Source organism: Schistocerca piceifrons, chromosome 3 (assembly GCF_021461385.2).
Source record: "Schistocerca piceifrons isolate TAMUIC-IGC-003096 chromosome 3, iqSchPice1.1, whole genome shotgun sequence".
NCBI classification, from domain to species: domain Eukaryota; kingdom Metazoa; phylum Arthropoda; class Insecta; order Orthoptera; family Acrididae; genus Schistocerca; species Schistocerca piceifrons.
Window position 1 is genome coordinate 85,263,708 of NC_060140.1, and position 12,559 is coordinate 85,276,266.

The window sequence follows — 12,559 nt, forward strand, 5'->3', positions numbered from 1 at the left end:
TGTGTGTGTGTGTGTGTGTGTGTGTGTGTGTGTTTTCCTCCCTCTCTGCCCATCTTCTCTTCTCCTCTGCCCCCCACCCCTCGCCCCCCCCCCCCCCCCCCCAAGTGCCACAACTGCACTTGTGTGATGGTACTCCACTCCAACTATCCTTGTGTCCCAAACTCAAACTCCACAATCCACCAGTAGTTGTCAGAAATTGATATAGATATGAAATGCAGACACAACATACAGCATGTAAGGTTACATTCAATATTAGACGTACTGTTCCGAGGTGCCATGATGTATAAACTGGTGGGTGATATCACTCTGCTACATGCCACATATACACTGCTACAATGTTGAAAGTGCTTAATAATGTTCATGTCTCAGGGGTTTGGTGGCCAGTGGAAGTGTTTTAACTCAGAAGAGTGTTCCTGGAGCAACTCTGTAGCAATTCTGGATGTGTGGGGTATCCCATTGCGCTGCCAGAATTGCCCAAGTCTATCAGAATGCACAATGGACATGAATGGATGCAGGTGATCAGACAGGATGCTTACATATGTGTCACCTGTCAAAGGCATATCTAGATGTATCAGGGGTCACATATAACTGCCAGCCTGCCATCCATGTGGAGCACATGTTGGTCTCACTGCAGATTTCTAGAACTGAGCCCCACACAATTGGTTTCATCAAATTGTACGGGCCTGAAGATGGCGTAGATGCAACGTCAAAACTAGTAGCCAAATAAATATAAAATCTTAAGTACAACTGGAGGAGTTTCATTTTTAACAAAAACAGTTTTTTTGTCCCCAGCATGTAGGCTGCCCTGTGTGACTGGCCTGTAGTGTTCGATTTATACAGGCCTACTTTATCGACGTGTTTTTCAGGGGCTACACCTTCAGATGGGCATGGCTGGGGTATTGTTGAGATGGATGGAGAGGACGGACAGAGAGTGAATGTGGCAAGAGGGGATGGATGGGATGAATGGGAGCAGGAGGCAATGGACAGTGAGAGGGGATGGACAAAGAGAGGTGATAGGAAGGAGGCACAGAGATAGGGAGGCGGAAAAGGATAGGGAGAGAGCAATGAGGGGAGGGGATGGGAGCCGGCCGAAGTGGCCGCGCGGTTCTGGCGCTGCAGTCTGGAACCGCGAGAGCGCCACGGTCGCAGGTTCGAATCCTGCCTCGGGCATGGATGTGTGTGATGTCCTTAGGTTAGTTAGGTTTAGCTAGTTCTAAGTTCTAGGGGACTAATGATCTCAGCAGTTGAGTCCCATAGTGCTCAGAGCCATTTGAACCATTTTTTGGAGGGGATGGGTAGGCAGAAGAGTCAAGAGGTGATGGACAAATAGGTAGGGTAGGAGTGGGAGGAGAGGGACAGACAGCAGGAGGGAGACAAGGAGGGGATGGACTATGTGTTGGAGGGGGGGGGGGGTAGGGAGGGGGGGCGGAGGTTGGTATGGACCGAGAAGGAGAAGCCGGTGAAGGTGCAATTGATCTGTTGAATGTGTACACACATAAAACTGCCAGAAATAGGCTAGTATATGTATTAAGCTTATGCATGTGTTGGTAAGAGCTTCTCTTAATGAATGTAGCTGAGAATATGTAAGTATGTGTGGGAACTCCACCCATGCCCATGGACGAAGTGGGTCAGATTTGACACACGAACTTTTTGCACCAAGAGGACCAACTTAGTGAGGTTTCTAATGCTCTAACACCAATACTTATGGAGATGCAGACATGTGTTTTTAAGCTCCTGCCATACTGACTTGCACTGCACAACAGATGTGTTGTGAGGGAATAATAATAACCTGTATTATCAACCTACATTGCAGTGCAGCCTACACGTCAAGGGGAAGAAAGGGTTCTCCAGTTCCTGATGTGTAGACTGCTCATTGCATCAAGTGTGTTGTGTTGGAGTCGTGTTGGCCTGCTTTTCAAGGTAACCTACTCATCACGGGTGGCGAGCCCTTGGCATATAGGGTGTGCAACACGAGACGTGTTGTGGGCGTAGTACCAGCCTGCTTTATTGACCTCTTTTTGCAGGGACAGTTCATGCAGATGAGCATGCATGGCAAAAGGTTGAAATGAATAGAGGAGATTGAGTGAGGGGGGCAGGGGGGGGGGGAGGGTGGGAGCAGATGACTAGGAAGAGAGGCAGTAGGAAGAGATTTACAGGCAGAGAGGGAGGAAAGGAGGAGAGTGACAGGAAGAGATAGTGTGGGGAATGAGATGGACATATAGGAAGACAAGGAGGTGATGGGTAGATAAGAGAGCTGTATGTATGTATGTATGTGTGTGTCTAGCATTTCCTCCTAAATTTCTGAATCAATTCCAACCAAATTTGCTATGTAAACAGCAAACTTCTTGAGTATCAGCACTATGGATCTTATAACATCCTAGCCCCAGTAGGAGCACAGATATGGAAAGAAGCATTGTGTTTTGTTTTTAACGGCCCCTGCCATATATGTTACCCTGCACAACAGGTGCATTGTGTGGGAATATTATCACTGTGCCTTTCAGCCTGTTTTGTAAGGCAGCCTACAGTCAGGAGCAAGGAACAATTTTCCTGCCTCCAACATATAGGCTGCCCTGCACAAAAGGCATGTTGCGTTGAGTAGTATCGGCCTGCTTTATCTATCTGCTTTGCATGGCAGCCTATGCGTGGGTTCGTTTTTAAGCCCCTGATGTGTAGGCTCCTATGCATGACAGGCGTAGTGGGGTAGTATCGGCCACCTGTATAATGGACACAGGTGGGGGAAGATTGAGGTGGATAGAGGATGGGATGGACAGAGAGAGGTGCAGGAGGTGATGGAAAGAGAGATGGGACAAATGGAGATGGGCAGAGAGAGAGAAGGGGGAGGGGGCAGGAGGTGTTTGGCAGAGAGAGAGGGGAAGAGGAGGAGTTGAACAAGAGAGATGGGGGAGAGGAGGAAATGGACAGAGAGAGGGGGCAGTGGAGATGTGCACACTTAGAGAGGGGCAGGTAGAGATGGTCAGTTAGTGGCGGGGGGGGGGGGGGGGAGGTGGGTATGGGCAGAGGGAGCCAGAGAGACTAGGTAGAGGGGATGGACAAAGAGAGGAGGAAATGAAGAGTCAGAGAGAGTGGAGAGGACAGATGCAGTGGGGGTAGGAGGACGAGGTGCACAGAGAGACCTGGGAGGAAGAGGTTGACACAGGGGGAGGAAATACGTGCAACACACATGCTGAATACCAATGGAGTTTAAACTATGGAATAAAGGCTAATTATTTACTTTTGCCTCTTCTTATCACAGTATTACTTTGTTGTACTCAATTAAAGATAATATTGATCTAAGAGACAATGACAGAAACTCAATATGGCACAGAACTAACTGTTCCACTATCTACACAGATGTCCTTTAAAATTACAGCATCGTGAAGATGATCAGCAACAGAAGTTAAATGTACAAAAATTGTGCTACAGAGCTGGATATGCTAATTTCACCACAACCAAATAAACTGGTAAGGAATTATGCTATCTAAATCCTGTATTTAGGCTCTCTCAATCAGAAGTTACATTTAAATACAGTTTGTGTCAAAAAAGTGTTATGCCTTAAGAAGGAGAAATGTCTACCAGGGAAAGATCACACACTGAGGTTTTTATTCAGGAGTTATATTTGAGTATAGCTTGATTAAAAATAGTGTTATGCCTTAAGAAGGAGAAATATCTACCAGCATGTTTCAAAATTAGATAGCCTGAGGATCGCACCCCAAGAGACTGAGGTTTATTGTTCTGCAATATTGCTACTCGCTTTGGTCGGGATCCTTCAATTGGACTGGTCATCTCAAAAAGTTCATGAGTTCCAAAAGTAAAGTTTTGCAGGAGAATGCACAAACTTCCTACAGCGTAAACCATCTGTGTATTTATTACTGTTACAATGTCATTGGTTTTTGAGTCTTTAAGGACTGCTTAGCATTGTGTATTTTTGTTTTGTTATATATAGTTTACCATAAAATTAAAATTTTAAAAATTTCTGACTCATAACTTTTTGCAGTTAACAACTATTTATTACCTTAAATGAAACCTATACTTGGACATGCATGTTGATTTTATTAAAATTCAATCAATATGGTGAACTGCAAACTCAAATGAGACTATTACTATTTCATTCACATCATCATAGTTTGTTCCTATGCTGTCAGCTATTCTTGCATTGTCATTCATATCATCATAGTTCGTTCCTGTACTGTTGGCTATTCTTGCAATTGCTCATAAAATTCCATATACTTTGGTGGCTATACCTTTTCACTTTCAGTATGTCTCATATTTTTTTGACATTGATGGGCACCTGTTTTTCAGGATGTGCTAACTCATTGGGAAGTATAGGATCCTTATTGAAACTGTAAAGGAGCTGAAATGTTTTTGTGGGAGCACCATGAATGAACAGCTCTGTTTTCCCTTGTCCAGGATAATGTGTATAATACTCAAAACTCACCCATTTAGAAGAGGAAAAAGAAATTTTATGTTCCGTTGAAAATTTTCCCATATTTGATTCAAAGAGACAAGATTTTTTAAAAATAGACAAACCACCAATTTGTAAATGCTTCTATAAAGATGCCATCAACAGGTTCCGCTGATAGCTCTTTGATCATTATGTCACACTCTTGAAATGTGTAGGTCCTGTGACTCTCAAACTATCGTTGGTTCCTGTACAGGGAAGTATTCTTTCATCTTCTTAAATCTTCCATCTGATACGAATGTTAAACAAAAGTGAATCATTGTGTTGTTCTTATTCAAACTGGCACACCTGTTGGAGAACAGGTGAAGCTAATTCACATCTTTTGGGATATTTTTCTGGATATGATGGTACAGAAATAAGCAAACTTCATTTCCACATTTCTTGACTGTGGATTCATGGTACCCATAAGACCGTGAGTCTTTATTTTTCATATTATGTGTGTCAAAATCATTGAGCTATAGCTTTTTTTCAAATAAAAGATATCCTGAACAGGAGTAGTTGGTAAATAATAACTTTCACGTGTAGTCAAACTTCAGCCCACAGACATTATTTCCCTTTTTACCATGTTAAGAAACTTTACTAATTTTACTGTGAAATTTGTTGGACCTTCTGTGGTGAACAACTAATTGCATTGTCACAATTTGTCAACCTTAACAAGAAAAAGTACACATGAAAGCAGCAAAGGGCCACCAATGTCTTTTGCTTTCAGCTAAATACACTTCATTATAGTCACTGCAAAAAGGACATGGGTCAGTGACTCGTGACCTTTCTGCACGGAGTGAAGATTTAGATCTCCATTAGTGATGCCACTTGACAGTTGACTACTTCCTTTCTTGTCTTTATTAATCTGGCTATACTGTGTCACCCAGTTCCAATATATAACTCATTTTTGTAAAAAAAGTTGACTCGTGGTCTTTCTGCAATTATCAATTAATTTGTAACCCAAACTTGGAATCAGTCGGTCCAGGAGTCCCATTCTCAGTGCCATGCATGATCTAAATGACACACACGCACACACACACACACACACACACACACACACACACACACACACACTTGGCCATACAGCCACGTCATGTAGCATGAATCAGGAAATGGGTCTGTTTACATGAAGATAGGTATTGAGATGAACAGTGTAATGATGTCTGAATACCATGAGATGCCAGCACAGTGACTATTGTTGCAGCAGAGAGAGGTGTGTCAAAACTGGTGCATCCAATAACAACACATAACACAGGAATGGTACCACATTGTCTTTTCAGATGAGTCCCAGTTCTGTATTTAGCCTCACAGTGGACATATTCAATGTGTGGGGACTCCAAGAAGAATGAAAGTTGCCAGATTGTGTTTGTCTCGCAGGTGGTGTGATGGAATGAGGTGTCATTGAATATGCAACATGATCACTTCTGGTTCTGATTCGAATGACCAGTAATTTGGACAGTGGGCACTACATTCCCGATGTGTTAAGGCTAGTGGCTGTGCCTGATCTTCGATGTGTCCATGCCATGATCTTTCATTGAGATAAAATAAGATAACAATTGGCCCATTTTTTCACGATTTCCCATTATACAGAGGGCCTCAGGCTCTGGTCAGCACGTTCTTGTGATTTCTCATGCAATGAAAACATTTGGTCAAGGACTGTTGAGAGACTGGCACGGCGGTTGATGGTATCTGGCTTGGAGCTGAAGCCGCATGCAGTGACATACTGTTATGTCATACGAGCTCACTTTGACTTAGTGCCCAGCCAAGTTAAGAGTTGGCAACTTGGTGTACTAAATTTTGTTCCCTGTATACCTCCATATCACCTAGAAACCTAATCATGTATCCTTCCCTCTGTATTGTATACACACAATAGGTAAAATTTCATTATTTGCTATCGTTCCTGGCAGTTTAATTGTAATGAGCAGTAGTGTATTTGTGAGGGGCCCCCACCTCTCCGCTCATCATTGGGGTGTTATAAAGACGATAGTTGTGATGAAAAATTCAAGCTGAAGTATTCTTTAGTACTACTGTCTAACACTCCTTACCAAAAATGTGTACATTTATTTATGGTTGAAGTTTTTCATATGAACTCCTTTAACCATGTGCCATGAGCTATAACTAACTATTCTACATGTGGCCAGAGTAATGGCCATAATCATTGTGACACAACAGTGATATCATTTTGTGTACTAATGCAAAGCACTGCAACCCATCTAGATTCGGTGACTAACTCAGGAGTGAGGCTGCAACATAACAGTGTTAATAGTCACTTGGCACATTGTCATGGTGCTGCAGTAACTTTTATACAACAAAGCTACACTGTTTTGAGATTTATTGTAACAATATACTTAGATATGAAAAACTGATTTTACAGCTATTTACATATGAATGTTAGTATAAAGTAGGTGGATGCTATATGTACCTCACATGCTGGAAAGGATTTTCCTGATGAGATTTTTTGGGGATTAAAGAGGAAACCCATTCTCAGACACAGGGCATGGAAAATCCGACAAAACAGAATAAGAGAGCAATAAAACATAATTACTGGTAATAGACAGGCTATAAATGTAACATGTGATTGTTGACAATAGACAGGATATGAAACCTTGAGGACTCTGGTGTGGTAGGAAGGAAAGGTCAGTTAATCAGAGGCAACAGACAGGTTTATTGAAAATACAAATATATTTGAAAAAAATATCGGTGGTAATATAAATACAGGAAAGAAAAATTATGGAGACTGTGGGAGAGAAGTGAATGAAGAAAAAGAAGATGCAGAATACAAAGCTGAAATAAAAACTAGAACTTTAATAAATATGAAAAACTGAGAAAATAATAACAGATATGAGGCAAGGAGAAAGGTGCAGAAATGAAAATGAAATAAATGCATGCTGCACTTAGTTTGCAGTTGTGACCTAGTAGCCCTGTACTGAAATGAGAAAGCTTGTTGATTGTTGATTAATATCATTCTCTCTCTCTCTCTCTCTCTCTCTCTCTCTCTCTCTCTCATAAAATAGTTCACTCAGTGACTACAGGTATAACCCATAATGTCAAAGAAATGATTTAAGTAAGAATGTTTGGGATGACCAGGATGTTGTGATTTGAAGAGTGATAGAATGGTACTGTGAATATCATCATAAGTGTAATTAATATCAATCTTGTTTTGGGAAACTGAACCTATGATATGATCACTATATCAATTAGTTTGCTGAACAGGGATTACGATTGTGGACAAAGTCACATTTCATTTGAACAAAATAATATATAATTTTCTTTCTTTCCAGAATAGTACCCAGTCAACTGAAATGCCACATCCACAAAGTGATACAAGAACTACTGAAAATGCCACTACTGAAAGTGTTGCGTCGAGCACTGGGGATGTTGTTATTAAGGTACAGTTTCTGAAACACAAACTAGTTTGCTAGTTTTCTGTTTTCATGCAAGTGTTATCTGTGATATATATTATATATGGTAAATTGACTAAAAGAGGAGGGGGGACCTTTGTAGTTTATAACTATTTCTTTAATGATATAATAGGTTTAGCAAAAGCCATTAAGCTTGTCATTTTTGTTTTGTTTGAAGGTATATCAGCCTGGTGAGCGATAAGTGTTCAAAATGTTACACAAAATGTTAGATGGGCAGGTAGGCATTTCAGAAACTTTCTGTATGTCTGAAATATCTTTACAGATTAAAAATACATAGCATACTCTTAGTGTCAGGGTAAACTCTCAGAACAAAGCACAGGAGGATGAACAGAAGGTGTAAAAATAAAAAAACCACATTTCAGTTTTGTGAGGGATCCAACTTTAGTTTGTCACCATGAGATCTTCATCAACTTCAAAAGCTGAAGAAATGTCAGAGGCACCATCTATACGAACACAATGAGGATTTCTTAAATTCTGTGTTTTTATTTTATTATACATATTACATCTCTCCTCTGTGAAACCACCAAAATCACTAAAAAAACAAATTGTCATCTGACTTTAGTAACTAACATAAAAATTGAGTTATACTTCTGGTTTACAACTGCATTCTATTGAAGTTTTCATTGAGCAGTCAAAGCATGGAGACTACAGTGACATCTGTCCATTGCTTCTGAGAGTTACATGTTGCTGAAAGAATAAGATCTGACTAGAAGTTGCTGTTGATTTTCTTTCTTGTGATTGCATCAGTGGACTATATTCTTCATCATTCTCAAAACTTCAAAAGTTTATCTCATGTTAGCTTCTACTTTTAGTGTAATTCTAGTGCCCAAAATATATCCTGTCTTTACACTGTTTCGCGGGTGATGTATAATATGAACGATTATGGTTGACGTTATTGATCTACTTATAAACACTGAACAGGAAGCTTATGAAACATCGAAATTAGTGCACTTGTTTCTATAATGAACTGGTATCACAAAATATTCATTTATTACTCTGATAACAGAGATCAGACAGTGATATGCATGCCTACCATTCCCCTTCAATTGATGTTAGAAGTATATGTGGGAAATTTAGGATATTTTACAGTGTATAAGTACTCATGAGTGGTTGAATTATTGACACATACCTAGTAGCATAAACATCACCATATTGATCTGACCATGGTGGAAACACATCATCACATGGACTTCACAAGATACCAAAGGTGTAAAGATGAGTTAAAGTTCCACATTCTGGTCCTGGATGGACCAGTCAGGTCCAAATGACAATTTTGTCATTCTCTGCCAATGGCATCATTACATGCAGTATAGAAGGGCATGTGATCAGCACACCACTCTCTGGGTTGTTGTTGGGTTTCGCAACCACTGACTTGCTCCTCAGTTGGGCTCGTACCAGTCCTCCCACTAAGGAAAAAATCTCAGGCAGTAGTGAGAATCAAACCCAGGTTCTTCAGCATGGTGCTCAGCTGTGCTGACCACTCAGCTACAGAGCAAACATACCAAAAGTGTAGGAGAGTATAATTCATAACCAGTCAGCTGCCACTAACATCTTGCAGGCATTGGTATAACCAGGTCCAAGGTGCACACTTATTGATATATGATGATGTCGTACACATGCTCAATAAGATTTAGGTCTTGTGTCCTATTGTTTGTTGGTGATAGATGATGGCAGATGTATCAGGGGCCCCATATCACCCAGATGAACATTCCCTACATACATGAGAGTACCTCCAGTAATTAACTGAATGGAGTCCTATTGACAAGCTATATCCAGTGCCTCTTGCAGTTTTCAAGATATTCTTATCCTCCCATTGGTGTGTACCGGTGGATACTACAGCCTAGGCAACCAGTATCCGTTTCAGTGTGCTACCCACATTAATCTCTTTACTGTGGGCACATGATGAGCAGAGGCACCTGTGTTGGTTGTGGCTTTGCATCCAACAGTGGTAGGATGGTTGTGGGTGGCATGGTTGCTGACAGGATATTGTTGTACATCATTAAGATGCCAAGTGACTTGTAGCACTGTGACCCGTATATCCACTTGTTACAAATTTCAATAATTGATATGAACATGTGTGTCATTAACACATTATTGCCAAGTGCAGTTGACGGTAGTGGTATGAATTTTTGTAAATTGATATACTCATCTTACACACTCTGTGGGGGGGGGGGGGGGGGGGGGGATGTGTGCATAACCTCAAAGATGGGGTGCTCCTTTCATCAGAACCCTGTGAAGGGACATATCAAACTGTTCTATTTGCTGCTACAGCACATCTATCTTTCCAGTGTAAAAGCTGTTTCTAATTCACTTTACTTGCGAGTCTGTATGTGACATTCATTTTGTACCTTGATTGCAACTTACATATTTCTGCATTAGTTCCATAATTTTTTGCATGTTGTCAGCTACAGAAATATATAAAATTTGCCACATTTCCTTCAGATGTCACTGTTTCTGCATGAGAGTAAGATGTAATTTTAAAATGCTCCACATATCAAATTTTTTGCATAACCTTTTGTGTTCAGATTTCTTTTTGGTAGCTCTATGGATTACCTCTTACACGCCAATGTATCAGGCAGACATTCTGTAAGGGTAATAATCATATACATGGTTTTATTATTCACTGTCTTTAAGTGTGCACGATATTATCTAATTGTATGTTGTTGTTCAGCATTGTAACTATGAAAACATTGTCTTTTTCAGAGTGAAGTTTCTGGTTGTTCAGATTTGTTTTCTTGTGAATATGATGACAATATTGAGGTAAGTTCCAGCAAGTCAAGAAACAATATATTAATTATGGAAGAAATAAACATTACTACTCAATGCATTGTTGAAACATTGAGAGATTGACAGGCTTGTAAACAAGACAGAATTACTGTGAAAACTGTGAAACATTGGTGGTCTTAAACTGTATGCAGTAGCACAGGTTTACTAATCGTTACATTATGAAAAAAGATTAGTGTCACCATCACATAACTTAATTACTACTCAAATCAAAATTAAGGGGGTGGAAGCTGTACCAAATCATTGCCCCACTTCTTAATTCAACTCTGAGCACTACCCTCATTCAGCCACAGGATTAAATCCTCACAAAATTACAAAAGTTACCAAATAGTTGGCCTGCCAGAATATTCACATCAGTCTAGTACCACAGTTATCAGTTAATCAGCAAACTTAAAGTTCTTTGTTCCAGTATTACCACTTTAAGCTCACAATACCTCAGAGCACAAATAGAAGTTTTCAGATAACGTATAGATTCGATAGTGCAGCATTTTATGACTTGTACCTCACTAAAATATTGCTCTTTCTGTTAAGCTCTCATTCCCAGCTGCAGTGTCATGAATTGCACAATACACGCAGTACCCAATATTGCCTAGTTCAAATTTGATAAATATAGTTACACCACATTTGTTGTATACAGTCATCTTTTGCATTACTCAATCATGTCTGTCAGCTCTATTATTTTACTTACCTTTCTTACCTCATTAACTAGTGGAGTGCGTTCTAAAAAAATTTTAAAAAAAATTAAAAATTAAAAAAAATCCCTAAGGCAGAGACAGGCTCCCTAACCATTAAGACCCTAGCATTATTCACTATTTTATTATTTCATCATTGCTTCATTAACTAATAAATAAACACCTGCTCTGCTTATTCAATACAAAATTGATTCTACTGAAAAATACTCCACAGTAACAGAGCCTTATGCTAAGGCGAACTTAACTCATTACCGATCAGATGAAATTATCACTTAGAAAAAATATTATTTCGCTGTATTCCATCAAATTGCTTAAGATTATAGCCTGAAGGGTGATATATATACCAATTTTGCTTATACATTCCATAGATTACTCCAGGTAACTATGTTTGAAGTTGGAATTCCTTAATGTTAGAAAATGCTGTACCATGACACAGATGGATAGTTATCTCCATATACTGATTGTTCTGAACACAAACACTTCTATTATACCATAGTTAATATTAAGATCTAGTATTCAAGATGGTTTTTACTGCATATTGCCTCTGCTGCTGCACCAATGATTACTTCAGATGTTAATTATAGTTTTCAGATAATGTGGACATTCTCCACATAATACTTCATTTTCAGTTTACCATGCCTTCTTGACGGAAATTCTTTAACCATGGTACCAATTAATTTTCTTCCATCCTCTTATGATTCCATTACTTATCACTAGCACAACATAATATAGTATATATATACATAGATAACACTGGAGAAACCTTTTCTAAAATATTCCTACTGTATAAAATTACATAAAAATCGAAGACAGAATGTTTCTGATTCACTTGTAAACTACAGATAGGATAGGAGAAGAGTTTGACTGCCTCAGGAAACATGAAAAATGAGACAGACAGCTGAGGTAAGCATTATCGTCACATAATGAATCCAACACAGAATGTTGAACCCCCTACTTGCTATTTACACAAGAAATTAATCCCAAATATTACATCAATGCTGAAATTTTGAATCACCAAGAAATTGCATTCCAACAACTGCCCCACCAATTTCACAGTTAATAGTACTTCTCGTTTCACAGTCTTTGATAGCTTACCAGTAGCACCAATAATTTTTATTCCAGAAACATGCATCACCACTATACCCTAGATACAAAAAATGCCTGTGAAGTGCCATTCAAATCACTACCACTGCCCAGTAAACGCTTAACATGTATACCTT

At 39.6% G+C, this 12,559-nt stretch overlaps 1 protein-coding gene across 4 annotated transcripts in view; it reads left to right on the forward strand.

The window, feature by feature from the left end:
* Positions 1 to 12,559, forward strand: part of LOC124788117 (pericentriolar material 1 protein-like) — a 392,802-nt gene that overhangs the window by 217,041 nt on the left and 163,202 nt on the right. For all 4 annotated transcript variants that reach the window (XM_047255242.1, XM_047255241.1, XM_047255243.1 and 1 more), the window contains 2 exons: positions 7,723 to 7,830; positions 10,567 to 10,623. In XM_047255242.1, the coding sequence (XP_047111198.1) occupies positions 7,723 to 7,830; positions 10,567 to 10,623 (165 nt within the window). The remainder of the gene's footprint in view (positions 1 to 7,722; positions 7,831 to 10,566; positions 10,624 to 12,559) is intronic.